A 20649-nucleotide genomic window follows, 5' to 3' on the forward strand; every position below is an offset into this window, starting at 1 on the left:
CCTCAGTATACCTGAACAGTAGCTTCATTGCATTGTTAATTTAAGCCCACACTAACAAATAAAGTTTAAAACTTTAAATAATTTTGATCTATTTGAGCAAAGTTTGAAACAAGAGTCCGGACATATTTATTCATATATATTTACTATTTTATTAACTCATCTCTTCAAATAAATCCACAAAATATAATGAAAGGTTGGTAATTGCAATGCTGTATACTCTTGTACTTACTGGCTCTCTCCCGTGGTGATTTGGTGTTGTAAACTGAACATGCATTATGATCATTCAGATGATGCTCAAGGAAGGCTACTGGCATAGCAGCTGCAAGCTGGGCAAGACATTCACCCAGAGAGGGACGTTGCCTGTGGAAAAGGACCAAAGGTTTATAACCAAAACCTTTATCGAGAGAACAGAACAACGATGCCTCTACATTACAGCCATGTTAAAAATAACAGAGGGAAGATCAGGGCCAGGATTCTCCCAGTCCGCTATGCTGCTTGATGAGCGCAACTGGCCAGGAGACATCAGCAAGGGGCCTCTAGCGGGACCCACGACCGGTGTCTGGCTGATTATGAGTCCTGATGTGGGTATGCCGGCGTTGGACTGGCGTAAACACAGTAAAAAGTCTGACAACACCAGGTTTTAGTCCAACCTATTTATTTGATAATATTCTCACTAGCTTTCGAGGGGACAGCCTCTTCGTCAGGTGAATGGAGAGTTCTGGCCTCAGACAGAGCATATAAAGCACAGACAGTTTAGAGATTACTGATTAAAATGCGAATCCTTACACCTAACCTGCTGTTCAAGACCTGAAGTGGCTGACAATGTGAGTGGTAGGAGCACTGATCACAGTTTAAAGAGATGTGTATTGTCTCCAGACAGTACAGTAAGTGAGGCACAACACACGACAGCGCAGAGTCGCTGAGCAGAGACTGATAGCCAAGTTCCGCACACATGAGGACGGTCTCAACAGGGATCTTGGGTTCATGTCGCACTATCTGTAACCCCCGTGACTTGCCTGGGTTTGCAAAACCTCACTTACTGTACTGTCTGGAGACAATACACATCTCTTTAAACTGTGATCAGTGCTCCTACCACTCACATTGTCAGCCACTTCAGGTCTTGAACAGCAGGTTAGGTGTAAGGATTCGCATTTTAATCAGTAATCTCTAAACTGTCTGTGCTTTATATGCTCTGTCTGAGGCCAGAACTCTCCATTCACCTGACGAAGAGGCTGTCCCCTCGAAAGCTAGTGAGAATATTATCAAATAAATAGGTTGGACTAAAACCTGGTGTTGTCAGACTTTTTACTGTGATTATGAGTCCCCCAGGCCCTGTTTTGCCGCGTAATCAGCGCAGGGCTGATTACCGTATGGAAATCGCTACTTCCATGATTAGTGAGCCCGGGATGGTCTTCTCCACGAGTGGCTCGCCCCACCCCTCAATCCACCGCCCCCACATGGTGAGGTTCCCACCAGTGGGGTTTACAACTGTGCCCCACCAACAGGGAATATGCATCCTCATCCTGCTGGTGGGAACACAGGCCACTGAGGCCGCCCAGGAGGTTGGGGGCTGGGGGGGCGGGCCCTTTGGGCAATGCCAGCATGGCAACCTGGCACTACCCACTGGGCTCCAGGTAGCACCAAGGGGACGGGGCCTACTGAAGACAGACCCTACTGTGGAGGAGGAGGCGGGGTAGGGGTGCGGGAGGGTGGGGAACTTGCTACCTCTCTGCAACCTGCAATGGGATCGGTGGGGGAGGGAGTGCAGCACTGCACAGAGGGGTGGAGCAGATGATTTCCCCACTGGCAGAGCCTGCTCAGCACTAGACTGCCAGCCTCTCCAGTGGGACAGGTCCTACCCCCACACCCCTCCTATTTACCAGCGTGAATCTCCTCTGTAGAGTACAGCGCCAGAGATTTGTTTAGGTGCGCACGCCCCAAAAACAGATGGGAAATTCTCCTGTTTTCCTGCCCGGTGGGCACTTAAGTTCTTTTTTTGGGAGAATCCCGGCCCAGATTCTTAAACAATAAAACTGTGATGGTAGTGTGAGTACCAATGCATCTGGATATTCAGAGATCCAGATGCATTGGTACTGCAATGCAGTACCAATGCATTGATCATACACCGTATTTCTGATAACAGCAACAATATAATTGAGGATGATCATCAGGAAAGCCTGCCTGACAGATGAAGATCCTTTCAGTTTGTATTAATGTAGATTATTTATTCATGAGCTTATTCTGTCAGAAGATGATTTGATTTCACCAGTAGGAAGTTCTATATAAACCCAAAATCATAACCGTCTTCGATGCATGATAATGTTGGCCGGAATGTTCCAGCCATTTTCCAGCTGGATCTTCTGGTCCAGCCAATGGCACATCCACACTGCAGGTTTCCAAGCAGCATGGGGGAGGCTTCAATAGGTGGTAACTGAGGGTCACCTGGGAGGTCAGGGCCAAAGGAGGGTGCCTCTTGTGTACTGCCAGCCTGGCATCCTGGCAATGCCCACTGGGTATGCCAAGGGGATGGGGCCTGAGGGTCGAGGGCCTACTTGGGGAGGAAGGGAATCACTGTGCACTCTGCATTATGGATCGGTAGGGTTTGGAGGAAGGAGGCAATTGGAGCTAGAAAGATTTGTCTAGCTGGGGGGGGGGGGGGGGGGGGGGGGGGGTTGTGGTGAGGGCTAGCCATGGGGGCGCTGGCAATCAGGGCTGGCCAGGTGCAGTCAGGGAAACCAGCATGTCATGGAGGCCAGGGAGTGATCAGGAGGCCAGCAATGGGGGGACCAATGTGCATGCACCTATCTCCCCACTGAGAGAACGGCGCATGCGCAGTGGCCCCTTTAGTGTGTTGATACTGGATTCTCGGGGGAAGGTTCAGGCACCGGCTCCTCCCCTCTTACTGGAGTGAATCGCATTTGGGATTCCATGATGCACAGACTTCCAGAGGTTCATTAAACTAAGGAAAATCTCCCGTTATCCTGCCCTTTGGGTATTTAGCTTTTTTTGGGAGAATCGTCCTTCATGTGTCTAAAACTCATAGCTTGAGAAAACAAAGCTCAGCGGCTCCAACTTTGAAGATGACCACAAAGGATCAACTTCAGAAATCTACTCTATCAACAAGGCAACGCCTGGCAGCACTGCATAGGAGGTAACTAGGAACTTGTGATTTCCTGCCAGTCGGTAAGGCTCCTACAAGAAGCATACATTGTAAAACTGGTCTTGGTGTATCTGGAATCTATGTTATGAGGAGAGATCAAGGAAGTTAGACTTGTCCCCTTTGTTAAAGATAACTAGCAGCAATATCAGAAAATGGGTCCTAAGGAAGCTGATAAAGTTGATTGGGACTAATTACTCTTGAGGGAAAATAGTTAAAGCTCTTAATGATACCAATTAAAAAACTGGAGGCTAGGAATAAGGTGGTGAAATCAAGTAACATTTTCATCTACAGGGTAATATTCTTGTCGAAAACATAAGCAAAGGGGATTACTGAAGTGGACATCTTAGCTGGAGACAGGAGAGTTATGGTAAAACAGTAACAGGGCAAGACAGGTTACATAAAAATGGACAGCCTGACTGGGCCTGTTTTTTCCTGTTCCTTCCCCCTAAATGGGCAGTACAATTTGACATGCCAGTTTGAATACCTTTCCACATATGTGTTCTTTGTGGTTCCGAGAGAATAAATGCTGGACAAGATTCGATAGCAAGAGACTTGAACGTCATCCACTGAAAAATAAGAAAAGTGAACAATGTCAACATACAGATTTCATAGGGGCACAAATATAAAGAGCTCAGATATATAAACACTTTGCAGTTGACATATAAAGAAATATTAATACTGTATCGAGGAAGTGACTGTTTGTTATGTTTTGTGATCAATCACTAGCAGCCTAAGCAAAATATCAAGGGATATTTTTGTCTTCATTTTCTGATAAATGGTGGGACTGGAGTAAAATTGAAGTTTATTCCAGTCTGCCTCCTAGTTTAAAGTTTATTTATTAGTAGCACAATAGACTTACACTAATACTGCTAAGAAGTTACTGCGAAAGCCCCTCGTTGCCACACTCCAGCACCTGTTTGGGCACACTGAAGGAGAATCTAGCACGACCAATGCACCTAACCAGCATGGACTGTGGGAGGAAACTGGAGAACCAGGGGGAAACCTATGCAGATACAGGGAGAATGTGCACACTCCGCACAGAAGGAGGCCACCCGGCCCATTTTGTCCATATCAGCCCGAGGGCACTCAAGTGCCCTTTCTAATCCCACCTTGCTGCACCTGGTCCATGGCCCTGTAGCTTACAACACTTACAAGTTGCAGATCTAGGTACTTTTTAAAAGGAGTTTAGGGTCTCTACCTCCACCACCAACTTGAGCAGTGAATTCTAGACACACCATCCTCTATGTAAAAAAAACTCTTCCTCATGTCCCCTCTACACCTACTGCCACTTATCATGAATCTAGAAATCTCCACCAAGGTGAACCATTTTATCTTGTTCACTCGATCTCTTACCCTCAAAACTTTGTACACCTCTAATAAGTCACCCCTCAGCCTTCACTGCAAGGAAAATAACCCCAACCTATCCAATCTCTCCCCATAGCTACACTTTGCTAGCCCTGGCATTTACAGGATCAAGTGCATTGAGTCATTACAGTCACATTTATAATTTTGTTATTAAATTGTTATGCAGCATCAGCCCTTTTGAATTTAAACAAAAAGCATAGCTCCATTACACATAGTAAGGGATCATTCAATATTGATTGAATTGTGATAACATAGTTAATATTTATTTGGTAGAACTTTTTAATATGGATTGCTTTATTGAGAAGTGGGTGTATATTTTAAATCGTTCACCAAACAGCAAGACCAGGATACGAACTTCTAGTATAACAGCAGGACCAGAAAGTGGATCATTGGTATGCAAAATGCAACATTCATCTGTAATGCGACTTTTGACCTAAGTATGAAGTTTAAGTATACAATTAGTTGTTCCCATTGCACACAAGATAATTCCGACATAGTCATCAGTTGAAGCAGGGTTAAGAAGTGGGCCAGGCTTGTCAGATCATCCGGTCCCATTTTACAATCATTCTGTCCTTATTTTCACTATAAATTTCCTTCGTCACTTTTATAATAGAATCTTTCTCCTGCAAACTGCAAGTAGTGGGATTTTAGCATGCCTGCTGGCAGGAGGGTGTAGTTACAGTGTTACAACTATACAAAGGCAGTTTTCTATTAATGTGAACATAGAAACCCTACAGTGCAGAAAGAGGCCATTCAGCCCATCGACTCTGCACCGACAACAATTCCACCCAGGTCCTATCCCTGTACCTCTACACATATGCCCACTAATCCTTCCATCCTACGCATCCAGGGACACTAAGGGGCAATTTAGCATGGCCAATCAACCTAACCTACACATCTTCGGACTGTGGGAGGGAACTGGAACACCCGGAGGAACCCCACACAGACAGTGACCCAAGCCAGGAATTGAACTCGGGTCCCTGGAGCTGTGAAGCAGCTGTGCCAACCACTGTGTTACCATGCCACCCGAGGAATTCATATAGAAAAAGTTGGGAGAAGTGTGTGCCTGTAGAAGGTTTTTTAATATATTTATCAAGTAGCTTGTTACCGATTAGTGTGCAAAATATATGTACATAACTGTTAGCACAATTGGTGTGACACATTTCAATACCTACACATAATATCATCTCCAAACTGATGCTGTGCCAAGTGTTCATACAGTGAGGTCAGGACAGGTAAGAGAGCCACTGTAGTGTAGTTGACATTCTGAGCAACTCCTTTCACTTGTGTTCGACTTTGAGAGACTTTGCCAAGCTTCAGATTCTCCACAGTTTTTTCAATATCTTCGGAGGCTCCCTCAAAGAATGACCGCAGCCCTGCTTTTACTATTTCAGGGCCAGATTTCATCACAGTCCTGTTAATGACAAGTAGATATGTCCATGTATCAAATTTCTAACAAGAGAAAAATTCTTTGAATGCCTGCTGATAGTTGGCAATGCTTAGATAGTTGGAGGCCGGAATTCCCTATCCGTTCACGCCCTGCTGCTGCTACTGGCGGGAACGGAGAATTTGGCCTTTTATCAATACAGCAGGACCAGGGGATCCCACCGGCGTGAACAGCTGGAGAATCCTACTGGCGTGAACAGCCAGAGAGTCCCAACCAGCGGCTCCATTGAGAAAGCATGTGGGGGGGGGGTGCTTACCTGGAGGGGGGACAGGGGTAAAATTTAGGCAGAAAGTAATAGAAACATAGAAGATAGGAGAAGGCCATTCGGCCTTTTGAGCCTGCTCCATCATTCATTACAATCACAGCCGATGTTCCAGCTCAATAGTCTAATCCTGCTTTCTCTCCATAACCTTTGATCCCATTCACCCAAAGTGCTATATCCAGCTATCTCTTGAATATGTTCAATGTTTTGGCATCAACTACTTTCTGTGGTAATGAATTCCACAGGCTCATCACTCTTTGGGTGAAGAAATATCTACCCCGAATCCTCAGACTGTGACCCCCTGGTTCTGGACTCCCCACCATCGGGAACATCCTTCCTGCATCTACTCTGTCTAGACCTGTTAGAATTTTATAAGTCTCAATGAAATTACCCCCTCATTCCTCTGAACTCCAGTGAAAACAATTCTAACCTAGTCAATCTCTTCTCATACATCAGTCTCTCCATCCCCACAATCAGCCTGGCAAACCTTCGCTGTACTCCCTTGAGAGCGAGAACATCCTTCCTCAGAACGGGAGACCAAAACTGCACACAATACTCTAGTGTGGCCCCACCAAGGCCCTGTATAATTGCAACAACACATCCCTGCTCCTGGATTCAAAACCTCTCACAATGAAGGCCAGCATACCATTTGCCTTCTTTACCGCCTGCTGCACCTGCATGCTTATCTTCAGCAACTAGTGCACAAGGACACCCAGGTCCCACAGCACACTCCCCTCTCCCAATTTACAGCCATTCAGGTCATAATCCTTCTTGTTTTTGCTTCCAAGGTGAGCAGCCTCAGATTTATCCAAATAATACTGCATAATTAAAAGGGATTGCCAACAAAAATGAATAACACCACAGCTGAGCTGTCAGACAAAAGGAGCTCATTAAGTATTGCCCAAGGTACAATTCAAACCCAGGGCTTCAAGGAGTCAAAAATGCACTCACCTGGCATCCAGAGATCTTCCCAAAATATGCAAACAGTTTATGACTGCAGGGGCATCAGTACCTGTTTAAGAAATTAGAACAGTTGAGCAGTTACTCAGGTACAAAGAACAAAGAACACTACAGCACAGGAACAGGCTCTTTGGCCCACCAAGCCTGCGCCAATCACGTTGTCCTATCCAGACCAACCGTGTATATTCCTCTATACCCCCTGTTCATGGTGCCTATCCAGATAGACCTTAAATGTCACTAACATATCTGCCTCAACCACCTCACTTGATAGTGCATTCCAGGCCCCAACACCCTCTGCGAAATGTTTTCCTCAGACATCTCCACTGAACCTTTCCCCCCCCTTATCTTGAACTTGTGCCCCCTTGTGATTGTCATTTCTGCACTGGGAAAAAGCTTCCAACTGTTCATCTTATCCACGCCCTCATAATTGTATAAACTTCTGTCAATTGCTAATTGCTGTTTTAACAATTCCTTTTGTATTAAGCTGTACATGCGGTAAGAATTTAGAAATTGCACGCAAGTTTAGCTCCCACAAAAATACAATGTCAGCATCTGTACATGTCAGACTAATGACAGGTTTGTAAATCAACAAACAAAATTGGGATGGCAGTGTATATTTTGCCTGGATCTTTGAATAGTTTTGTTTAAATTATATAAATTTTGGTTTACTTAATAGTCTCACCTCCAAGTCAAGGGTCTACAGAACTAATTCAGAAATTTGAATGATCATGGTTGGTTCTTCAGTACTGAGTACCTGTTCCATCCAAGACTGAATATCAAACAATGTGACATTAAAGGAAGGTACTTCCGTCTGGTAGGGTGGATGAAAAATGTCCTATAGGTTATAAGAAGCAGCAGAAAGTTCTCCTAGTTTTCTGACACAACTTGCTGTCAACCAACTGCACCAAAATTGAAAGTAATCTCATTGCTATTTGTGGGAGCTCAGAGGCATTGTAACAGATCTGTGCACAACGTTACAACAGTGACCACATTTTTAACACCAATTCATTCAAATACAATTATTTCTTTCTTTAAATTGTAAAAGTTAAGTAGATTAATAAAAGGACAGATAAAGTATTGTGTTTAAACCCAATAGTATGACAAAGGAAAATGATCAAAGAATGTGTGATGCGAAGTAAGAAAAAATTGTAATTTACTTCGAGGTTCTGTGGAATCTAGCGTTTTCAATAATTTTTAAGACTTTGCATTAATTGAAAAGGGATTATTTTAATTTTCTTGGATATTAGGAAATAGTGATCCATGTGGCCTGGTAACAACTGACCCAGAAGCAGCACCAACAGGAAGGTTGCTTGGCAGGCAAAGGAGTGCTGCAGAAACAAAGGAGAGCTACAAGTAGAAGAACTGGATGATAAAGAAGATCAGTTCATAGATACAGGCACAAAGGGAAAACAGGGAGAAACAGGAGGAAGAACACGGAATTCTTGTGAGGAGAAACAGCAAATCATTCTCAGGAAGAGGCCAGTTTTTCTGTTTGGAAGAAAAGGAAAGGGGAGCTCTTCATTTTACTGTGTGAACTGGCTAAAAAGGGAAAACCTCGAAAGCTATGAATAGCTCAACAACATTAGATAGCTGGGGGCTTTCCCAAAAAGTGGCTAAACCATGAACCAGGTTGGTAGGTCAGATGAAAAGGAACTTTGGAAAGCTTCACTATTGGGACTATCATGACGCAAGGGAGAGAAGATCCATAGAAGTGTGCCTTGCTATGATACTCGGAGGTGAAAACTATTATTGGATAAGGCTGCTGAAATATCCTGCATGGATCAATCATCTATATTGTACTATTGCTGTATTTCTGAAAAGCCAAAGATACTAGCCTCAATTTTGAAATAAGAACCAAAGAAGGTAATTTTCTGTTGCCAATAATGAGTAATATATACTCCATCAAATAAATATTTTGTCAGTCATATAAGAAAGGTCAACAATACTTAGAAATTGATTATTGTTAATTATGAGTTGATGCAGGTGTTATCCTAGGCAAATGTGACTACTACCGACTCAAATCAATGAGACACAAATTGTATCAACTTATTGAAAGCAGCTAATCAATTTAGTGCTCCTATGGGTCATCTATAAATTTCTTTTTTTAAAGAGTATGTTTTTCTTCTTCCAAATAGGTTAAAGAATGTTACTTTTTAATGCATAATACTGAAGAATTTATGAAACATGAACTTTTTCCTGGGTCGCTGAGTTCTTTTTTCCACATGTTAAGCGTGGAGGCATCTACAAATATGAGCATCGGAATGTTTCGGCCTTCCACACCAGCGGGATTTTCCCATCCCACTACAGAGAATGGAGATTTAGTTGGGCGCCAAATTCTCTGACCTCGCTGCAGCAGGAGCCTGGCATGAATGACTGGTAAGATCGTGCCCAATTACTCACAATTCGAAATGATTAATTTACCTAAGTTGTTTCAGTTTGTTGAGCCAAGCCTATTCACTTGCATAATTTCTCCCTTGCTTTAAGTTAGAAAAATCGGGTCCAATTCTTCCATTGCGACTCGTAAATTTTCCGGTGGGTCTGGTTGGGAGAGTCGTGTGACAGCCTTTTTCTGGGATTTGTACATGTACCGTGAATGCATGCGCATCTCCCAGAGCTGGAGAACAGGTGCAGTTGAGACTGCACTGGAAACCGACGAGAAGACAAGCAAGTCATTTGAATGTATGTTGCATGTGATTAATGGACCTGGCACAGAACTTGCCGGTTCCGACTGAATCTCCCACTCCACCAGTACTTCATCCAGTAGCGTTTAGAGTAGCTTTCCACGTTGGAGAACTACCGGGAAACCCCGCTGGAATTAAGTTGGGGGCAGGGGGTGCAATCGGGGTCCCTCGACAGTTGGGCAGTGGCGGGGTTGCCCCCTGGGCATAACACCCTGACAGTACCAGCATGTGCCCCCGGCACTACCCAAGGGGCAAAGTGCCCTTGTCCAGGAGGCACCATGGCGCAGCCCATCAGGTATTGGGCAGTGCCAAAGGGGCAGGGCCTATTGTAGGTGGGGCCCAGCTGCGACTGGTGGGGTTCGGGGGTCCCGCTGCCACTCTGAATTGGGATCGGTCTGGGCTAGAGGGAGGACAGCAATTGGGGCATGCTGGGGGTGGTGATCAGTGGGGGAATCTGCTGGAGTGACGGGGGTGGATGGATTGCCACTGCTGGGGAAGGAAGGGGGAGGGGAAACGGGACATTGGGGCCTTCCAGGGTGGGGGGGAGTCAACCAGGAATTGTTGTGGGGACCCTGATCGGGTGGGGGGGGGAGAGCATGGATGCTGGAGGGGCAGCGCTGCAGGAGTCCCGGGCTGGCCAGCAAATGGGCAAGTGACATATCAGGGACCACTGCACATGTGCAGAGTTCCAGGACTGTCAGACTCCAGCGCGAATAACCCCACCCTTCCTCGGGTTTTTAAAGGTCGCAATTCTGACCTTTAAACATAAGAACAGAAGAACTAGGCAACGAGTAGGCCATCTGGCCCCATTCAATAAGGTCATGGCTGATCTTTTTGTGAATCCAGCTCCACTTACCCACCCACTCACCACAACCCTCAATTCCTTTACTGTTCAAAAATGTATCTATCCTTGCTTTAAAAATATTCAATGAGGTAGTCTCAACTGCTTCACTAGGCAGGCAATTCCACAGATTCACAATCCTTTGGGCGAAGAATTTCCTCCTCAACTCAGTCCTAAATCTGCTTCCCCTTATTTTGAGGCTGTGCCCCCTAGTTCTAGTTTCACCCACCAGTGGAAACAACTTCTCTGCCTCTACCTTATCTATTCCCTTCATAATCTTATATGTTTCTGTAAGATCTCCTTCATTCTTCTGGATTCCAATGGGTATAGCCCCAGTCTACTCAGTCTCTCCTCATAAGCCAACACTCTCAACTCCAGAATCACCCTAGTGAATCTCCTCTGCACCCCGTCCAGTGTCAGTATATTCTTTCTCAAGTAAGGAGATCAAAACCGTACACAGTGCTCCAGGTGTGGCCTCACCAGCACCTTAACTGCAACATAACTTCGACGTTTTTAAACTCCATCCCTCCAGCAATGGAGAACAAAGTTCCATTTGCCTTCTTAATTACCTGCTGCACCTGCAAACCAACTCCCTGAGATTCCTGTGCAAGGACACCCAGGTCCCTCTGCACAGCAGCATGCTGCAATTTTTTTTTACCATTTAAATAATAGTCCATTTTGCTGTTATTCCTACCAAAATGGATGACCTCACATTTACCAACATTGTACTCCATTTGTCAGATCCTTGCCCACTCACTTAGACGATCTACATCCCTTTGCAGACTTTCAGCATCCTCTGCACACTTTGCTCTGCTGCTCATCTTAGTGTCATCTGTGAATTTTGACACACTACACGGTCCCCAACTCCAAATCATCTATGTAAATCATAAACAATTGCGGTCCCAACACTGATCCCTGAGGCACACTGCTAGTTACTGACTGCCAACCAGAAAAACCTATTTACCCCCACTCTTAGCTTTCTGTTAGTTAACCAATCCTTTATCTATGCTAATACATTACCTCTAACACTGTGCACCTTTATGTTACATAGTAGTCTTTGGTACGGCACCGTATCAAATGCCTTCTGGACATCCAGGTACACCACATCCACAGATTCCCCATTGTATACTGCACATGTAATGTTTTCAAAGAATTCCATCAAATTAGTCAAACATGACCTGCCCTTCATGCTGCGTCTTACCAATGTGACAATATTTATACCCAAATGTCTCTCTATTTCTTTCTTTAAGATAGGTTCAAGTATTTTCCCTGCTACAGAGGTTAAGCTAACCAGCTTATAGTTACCTGCCTTTTGTCTATCTCCTTTTTTAAACAGTGACGTCACATTTGTTGTTTTCCAGTCAGCGGGGACCACCCTAGAAGTCCAGCGAATTTTGGTAAATTACCATTAGTGCATTTGCTATTTCCACTGCCGTCTCTTTTAGTACCCTGGGTTGCATTCCATCAGGACCAGGAGACTTATCTACCTTTAGCCCCATTAGCTTGCCCAACACTACCTCTTTTGTGATAATCGTTTCTAGGTCTTCACTTGCCATAGCCTTCTTGTCTTTAATTTTTGGCCTGTTATTTGTGTCTTCCACTGTGGAGACCGACACAAAATACTTGTCCAATGCCTCAGTCATTTTCTCATTTCCAGTTTTACACCCCCCTTTTCATCCTCTAAAGACCAATGTTTACTTTAAGCTACTCTTTTTCGTTTTATATATTTGTAGAAACCTTTGCTATTTCTTTTTATATTCTGAGCTAGTTTATTCTCATAATCCATCTTACTTTTCTTTATAGCTTTTCTCGTGGCTTTCTGTTGACCTCTAAAGACTTCCCAATCCTCTAGCTTCCCACTAATCTTTGCCACTTTGTGTGCATTTTCTTTCAATGTGATACCCTCCTTTATTTCCTAAGATATCCATGGCAGATTATCTCTTTTTCTACAGTCCTTCCTTATCACTGGTATATACTTTTGGCATATGCTTCTGCATTGCACAGAGTGGAGAGATTCGAGCGTGAAGCTGCACTGAAAAAACAGTTGTGATGTAGAACAGTTTTCCCACCAATTCAGCACTTTTGGGAGGATCGCTGCCAACATTTCTGTTGTTCAAATTGTTAAGTGAGGCATACTTCAGTCCAAGCTATCATGACACAGGTACACCAAACAGTTAAGAAACATACTATAGTATTCGAATGTCCACACCACACTATAAGCACATAAAGATGAACAAATATGCTAAGGGTTGAGTATTTGCAGAAACCAATGCCATTTAATAACCTGCTTACAGCACAAGAAATGGAAAATGAGGCACAAGAAACTGTGAAAATGAAGTCCATTGCTTTCTTTTGAGTGTTTCATGTTGATCTTTTAATTTTTGTTTTAATTCATTCATGGAACATGGGTGTCGCTGTCTGGGCCAGCATTTTCTTGCCCATTGAGAGCCAACCACATTGCTGTGGCTCTGGAGTTACATGTAGGACAGACTAGCTAAGGATGGCAGATTTCCTTCCTGAAAGGACCAGATGGGTTTTTCTGACAATTGATAATGGTTTTATGGTCACCAGTAGATTCTTAAATCCAGATTCTTTTTATCAAATTCAAATTCCACTATCTACTATGTTGGGATTCGAATCCAGGTCACCAGAACTGAGTTTCTGGATTAATAATCTAGCGATGATACCACTAGGCCATCGCCTCCCCTTAGACTGGGTCTAAAGGGTTTGTTCTAGGGCTACTTCCAAAAATTTCAAGGCTTAAATGTTGCACATTGCCCTCCCAGAATCCGAATTAAAAGACCAACATAAGATTAGCTAAAATGTGCTGAAGGAAATAAAGATGGGATAAAACTACACTATGTTTTCCACTTTTGGATTTCAAATTGTCATTTCAATACAATGTTATTTGCTTGTGGGAGGAAAGTAAAGTTTCACACAGACAGAATGACAGCGTAACTCAACAGTACAAGCTTCAGTCGGTAACAAACACTATGCTCCAACACTCCATGCTGCTTACCAAAAAGGGAGACTCTATGTCTGATCAAAGCTGAGAGTTTGCAGAAGATACTGAAGTAAAGAAACAATCAGGAAGAAAAGAAATGAGAAGGTTTGAGAACTGGCAACAATTATTATCATTAGAAAGGAATTAACAGTGAGGGAAGCCTGAAGCAGATCAGGCTAGGCTGGTCCAGAACGTGAACGCTTATATAGCTTTAGCTAGAGGTGCATATTTTATTTTACTTGCAAATTAAAAAGTGGACAAAGTTGCTTCTATAACACAGACAAGGTTCCTTCATCCCGAAGACAAATGTTTCATTAAAAAAAAAGCTAATTCTAAAATACATTTGCAATGATTTGGTTCCTTTTGGTTTGTCACTTCAGAACACACTAACTTAGTACATTAGCCCTCTCAGCACTGTGTCCACCATTAGGTATGGTCTGAGATTGGACAGCATTTGCTAAACAATCCTGAGTGTGCTAAGAATTACACTGTCAACCAATTTAAGATTTTCCAGTCAGGTTCACAATGTATATTCACACAAAGGGCCTTGTCCTTTACAGACAGATGGAACATTGTATACACCTTGCACTTTTTTCAACTAAACAAAATGAGGCACAGCAATTTCCTAGTTGGAATACCTTGACCAGAGTCAGCCTGCCTGGTTCAAATTTAACCAAAGCTTGGCAATTAATAGTCAGTTCTCAATTAACTTATGTATTCTCTGTAGCGACACCTCGACCAGCATCCACTTGTCAACCAATCAGCACTCTCTTCTCATGCAGTGTGAAACTGCTATTCCCTTTACAATCTAGTACTGTTATGCATTTCCTGATGAGTGCAAAATGAGAAACTTTGACAGCATGTGTCTTTTCTCAGAAATCCGGATATAATTAACATTTTTCATACTATTTTCTGTTGGATCCTTTGAATATCAAATAACAAGGTCAAAGAGTCACCAGCGGAGTGCCTCAAGGATCTCAGTCACCAGCAGAGTGCCTCAAGGATCTGTTCTGGGACCCTTGTTGTTTGTCATTTTCATAAATGACCTGGATGAGGAAGTGGAGGGATGGGTAAGTAAGTTCGCTGATGACACGAAGGTCGGTGGTGTTGTGGATGATCTGGAAGGATGGCAAAAGTTGCAGCAGGACATAGATAGGATGCAGGACTGGGCGGAGAAGTGGCAGATGGACTTCAACGCGGATAAATGTGTAGTCGTCCATTTTGGCAGAACCAACGGGATGAACGAGTACACTATCAAGGGCAGAAGTCTGAGTAGTGTTGAGGAGCAGAAGGATCTTGGGGTCCGGGTCCACAGGACTCTTAAATCGGCCTCGCAGGTGGAGGAGGTGGTCAAGAAGGCGTATGGTGTACTGGCCTTCATTAATCGAGGGATTGAGTTTAGGAGTCGGGAGGTAATGCTGGAACTTTATAAGACCCTTGTCAGGCCTCATTTGGAGTATTGTGCGCAGTTCTGGTCGCCTCACTATAGGAAAGATGTAGAAGCTATTGAAAGGGTGCAGAGGAGATTTACAAGGATGTTGCCTGGACTGGGAGGCATGCCTTATGAAGTTAGGTTGAGGGAGCTGGGACTCTTTTCCCTGGAGAGACGAAGGTTGAGAGGTGACCTGATAGAAGTTTACAAAATGTTGAGAGGAATAGATAGGGTGGACTCTCAGAGGCTATTTCCCCGGTTTGAAATGGTCGCTACGAGAGGACACAGATTTAAGGTGCGGGGAGGGAGGTTCAGAAGTGATGTTAGGGGTAAGTTTTTCACTCAGAGGGTGGTGAGTGAATGGAATCGGCTGCCGTCAGTGGTGGTGGAGGCGAACTCGCTGGGGTCTTTTAAAAGACTTCTGGATGAGTATATGGGGTTTAATGAGATTGAGGGTTATAGATAGGTCTGTAGGTTGGTAGGTGATGTGATCGGCGCAACTTGTGGGCCGAAGGGCCTGTTTGTGCTGTAGTGTTCTATGTTCTATGTTCTATACAGCAAGGTTCAGTACCAAATGGCGACACGTAGCTCTAAAACAAAGTTCCAAAGTTCTAAAACTTCACATTTTCAACATGCAGAGATCCACTTTTGGATGCAGAGCCTTCTCTTTATGACCATCAGGTAGAAAGACAACTTGTTTGAAGGTCCAAACGCTTGCTTACGAGATTTATCAATAATCTATTTAAATTTTCCAAAAAATTCATTTGTTTTATAGGGTGAATTTCCTTTTGTAGGCGAAATTATCCTGTTAAGTAACATGGGAAATCTGTGATGCTGCATTTAACATGCAAAGTTCTAAAACATCTTTCAAGGAAAGGGAATCATTAGTTAGCCTCACTTGAGAGAAAAAGGAATCAACTTCTCTGGAGCATGAGGAAGGGGTTTCTTTCACCAAGCTTCAGTCCTGCCCTCTCCTATCTGGGCATGGCTCCCTTACAAACTAATATGGTAGATCTCTCACAAAAGTTATAGAAGGAACACTGATAAAGATATAAATGATCACAACATTGCAGGAATGGGATTCTTTAGCGATTATGGTGGAATCTGTGGTTTGAAAGCTTGTATTTTTGAGACATACCCTAAATGAAAAGGGAAACTGAGAAAGGAAACCTGAACATTCCTGTTTGTGAAGGTGGAAACTGAAATTGGAAAGCAAAACTGGGAGACTGAAACATTTAGATCGATTTAAAAGGAGACAGAGACAACCAAGCTCTCTAGTTGTCAATGATCCAGTGGGGCAGTACAGGTAAGTTAAAGAAGATGGAGGCTGGATCCAGAAGCTGTGAATGGGCGAATTTACACCTGTTACAGCAGATTCTACTTCTTGAAGATAGTCTTGGTGAATCTACACCATCCAGCCCATCATACACAGGGCCCAGGGGGTTCTGCAGACATGTGCCATTTTTGCCATGGTGTGCATGGTGAAGATCATGCCCATGGAACTTATGATGGTTCTGCACTGTTGTGAGCTGAGAATCAGGGTGTATTCCTGAAGAGAAGCTAAAATTCTTCATTAAAAGACAGAAATGCAAAGAACTTTGTGACTGAGATTGAGAACTTGTGTTGATTTTGGCTTTTAGAGTTTAAAGTTTATAAATAGTATTACAAGTAGGTGTTCATTAACACTGCAATGAAATTACTGTGAAAGTCTCCTAGTCGCTACAGTCCGGTCCTGTTCGGATACACTGAGGGAGAATTTAGCATGGTCAATGCACCTAACCTGCACATCTTTCGGACTGTGGGAGAGAAAACCGGAATTCCCTTCAACTTACCTGTATTGCCCCACTGGGATCATCAACTACTACTGAGCTTGGATGGCTCTGTCTCCTTTTAAATGGAGCTACAAGTTTCAGTCTCCCAGAAGTTTTTTTGTTTCCAAACCCACGCAGACATAGGGTGAATGCGCAGGCTCCACACAGACAGTGACCCAAGCCAGGAATCGAACCCGGGTTCCTGGCACTGTGAGGCAGCAATGCTAACCACCGTGCCACCCTATATAGGTAATTAGTTAGCATCTAATGTTTGCTTTGTCTCACTCTTGTGTAGTGAAAATTCTCTTGTTATAAACTGTGGAGTTTTGTGGCTTTGTTTATTTTTCAGTAAATAAATGAGATTTTGGATTTCTTTTAAAAGTAAGTGACTGATCTCCATCAAGGTCGTAACAGATTTTAGGGCCATGGTGGCAGGAGGGGGAGGGGCAGGAGGTGGGGAGGGATAAAAGATCTAATTCATGTACTACTTGTGAAGAAATTGCAAAGGTGCTCATAATTTCACTATTAAAAAAAATGACAGGGAAATTTTCCCTGACTCTGGAGTGCTGACTTTGGAGACTAAATCCAGACACAGCATTAGAAAGAACGTGAGATGAAGAGAAAGCAAAATAATGAATAAAATAACAGGATTAATAGTATTCTGCAGCAACTGTAAGACTAGGTACATATATACTGCAGTTTGGATTACAAGCATGTCTGAGATGTCCTGCTCTTCAATCTGATTTCCCTGGGAAGTGCATCAGGAAATACTCATTGGCTGTAACTTCCCAGCCGTTCACACTGGTGTATCTACCTGTTCTGCTGATGGTGCACCTCAACTACTCGTTTTATGGCAGAGAGGGGTACATTCAATGAGAAACTGTGCGGACAACAGCAGGACCAGGAGATCCTGTCACCAGCAGGCATCTCCCGCTGCTGCAAAACATACGGCGGGTTATGTGGTAAATTCCGCCCCCCCCCCCACCAATCGAATTTGAATTCAGTAATTAATCTGAGGATAGCAACAGGAGTCCTTTTGCATACAAAAACATAATGGGCAGAGGCAGATGACAGCATGTTCCCTTAATTCTGGGGAATTCCATGTTAACAAAATTCTTCCATTAAATGGAGAATTAAGGGTAGCTGGGAATGATTACCAGCCAGAAATCAGAGTAAATGTGTCAAACCATTTCAGCACCCTCCAGCAACTGATATCATATTCTGAATCCCAAGGGATTCTGGCATCAAGATGTACAAATGTACACAATTTACAGTTTGGAGTGATTTTTTTTTGGTTCTATGGGTAGTGAAGTAGAAGGAGGTCATAGTTAACATCATGTGCCCAGACATCTTGTGCATGATACCATCTTCACTGGATGATGAAGACAAATGTGTAATCGACACTCGCTTAATAAAATATAAAATGTAGTTTATAACCTAAAACTCTTGTGTACCCTAATAAGCATTATCCTTGGAATATAGGATAATCTGGTGGTAGTTTTCATTTTTCTATGATCCGGTTTCCTCCCACACCCCAAAGATGTGCTCTTAGGCTGATTGGTGTAACAAATTGTCCCTAAATTATTCTCCCCTGAATCTGGTTTCCAATGGGGGTACCATACGCATACACACGGGTCAAGGTAGGTGTAGGAAAATGTTTTGTTAAGATGGCGGCGCGGGCTTGTTGGGCCAAAGGGCCTGTTTCCTGTGCTGTGTTGTTCTTTGTAAATGATTTGACATTAGTCAAATCAAACTGTAACTAATTTTGATTTTGTTTTAAATCAGCTATGATGGTTCTATCTTAGACTGTAGTCACATCATAATCATAGGGACAACGTAAAGCAGGTTAACTCTGAAACAACACTAAACAGGTTGTCTGAATCTAGAGCCAATCACGGTATGAATGCAGTTTTTGAATAATCAAGTTGAGAATCTGACAGCATTGCAGTTGACGCACGTGCTTTGATTCCAACTGTTTGCATTGCTGCCTCAGCACCAGGGACCCAGGCATTTTCCGACTCAGGTCACTGTCTGTGCGGAGTCTGCATGTTCTCCCTGTGTCTGCGTGGGTTTCCTCCAGGCGCTCCAGTTTCCTCTCACAGTCCAGAAGATGTGCTGGTGAGGTGCACTGGCCATGCTAAATTCTCCCTCGGTGTACCCAGTGTGTGACGACTGTGGGATTTCCACAGTAACTTCATTGCAGTGTTAATGTCAGCCTACTTGTGACACTAATAAAATAAACCTCAAACAAATATCAGGCTGCTGAACTCTGGAACCTAAATGGCAAACATCTGGGGAGACTGATAGTTTGGAGGTATTTGCCAGATTAAATGATCAAAGCTGGTGAAAGTAAAAAGTACCAGTGACTGACTCTGTTTGTGAGTGCTATTGTTACAGTTGGAATGCAGTGCAACATTAGCAAGAACTAAAGTGGTTTGTTGAGTCAACTTGATGATTGAAGGCGGCTCTGGAGGAAAGGCAATTGGAAAGAAATTTTGATAAATTATTTGCCTTCATATTCACACTTATCTCGCAGACTGAAACTTTGATCGTGCTGGATAAGTTACAGCATAACCTACAGCACATACCTGGCTATCATTTCCTTCTCTTTGTTGGAGGAATGTCCTCCACTGCCCAAAAGTTGAGCTGGAGTAGAAAGGAAGTATAAGCAATGATTCTTGAAGTATTGATTTATCAAAGGTAGCAAAATCTGAGGAACAAAAATGAACAGATTAGAGATATAGGAGTTTGAACATGGAAATGTTATCACTACAAGTTCAGCAATTAGTTTGTTAGTCAACGTTCAAAGAACAAAGAACAACACAGCACAGGAAACAGGCCCTTCGGCCCAATGAGCCCGCGCCGCCATTTTAACATCGAGTTCAATATGCTTCCAGGCAGCAGATGAACTAATACATTTCCTACATATCTTCAAGGCAGTCTAATATAATCAATGCAGATGATATTTACTGGTTAAAAAAAAATTCTACAATAATTTATTCTATAGAGTAGCCACAGTATCAATGGACGGAATATTAACCATATTATTTCAGGCTCTGACTGAAAACCAGTAGGTAGCTCCACAGTTGCTCAGCCTAGTTTACACTCCAGATCTTGAGTCTTTCAGAGTTAAAATTAAATGAGTGGGCAGGGGATAGAGCCAGCAAACCCAGATCCACAGAGGTCGGGACACCATCCTTAAAGGGCACCCCGATCAGCAATGAAGTGGAACTTCTCCCACCCCCTTCCCCAACCTGTAACCATGGAGACAACAGGTCTTTCCTTCCCCCCACCCCCACTTCCTCCCCCTTCCTCTCCCACCCCCACTTCCCTCTAAACCTGGCACAACCATGAGGGTCTCTCTCCTCATCCCTCATCACAAAACAGGATACCAACCCATCCCAAATGGCGTGCCCTGGTACATACTGGCACTACAAGATTGTCACTACCAAGTTGGCACTGTGCCAAGGAACAGTGCCTAAGCATATGCCCCGGGGGCTATACTTACGATCACATACCCCCCCCAAGGCAGCTCCCTCAACTAACTCTCGTTTTGAAAAACTGTTGTAAACCTCGCCAACATGATGTTACATTGGCAAGGTTTCAATATTCACTGTTGGGGGATCATATTGTGGGCAGGGAGAGCTGGTTAATGACATTAAAATGAATGCAAAACCATTAAGATT

General features: G+C 43.6%; 1 protein-coding gene across 11 annotated transcripts in view; it reads right to left on the reverse strand.

Annotated features, from left to right (window-relative positions):
* LOC145337795 (ryanodine receptor 1-like) overlaps positions 1–20649 on the reverse strand; it is a 448949-nt gene that overhangs the window by 141054 nt on the left and 287246 nt on the right. For all 11 annotated transcript variants that reach the window (XM_080182647.1, XM_080182646.1, XM_080182643.1 and 8 more), the window contains 6 exons: positions 19552–19673; positions 13736–13785; positions 7186–7246; positions 5701–5939; positions 3645–3726; positions 230–360 (listed from right to left, as the gene is read on the reverse strand). In XM_080182647.1, the coding sequence (XP_080038773.1) occupies positions 230–360; positions 3645–3726; positions 5701–5939; positions 7186–7246; positions 13736–13785; positions 19552–19673 (685 nt within the window). The remainder of the gene's footprint in view (positions 1–229; positions 361–3644; positions 3727–5700; positions 5940–7185; positions 7247–13735; positions 13786–19551; positions 19674–20649) is intronic.

Source organism: Carcharhinus amblyrhynchos, unplaced genomic scaffold (assembly GCF_965287045.1).
Source record: "Carcharhinus amblyrhynchos unplaced genomic scaffold, sCarAmb.v2.hapA scaffold_75, whole genome shotgun sequence".
NCBI lineage: Eukaryota > Metazoa > Chordata > Chondrichthyes > Carcharhiniformes > Carcharhinidae > Carcharhinus > Carcharhinus amblyrhynchos.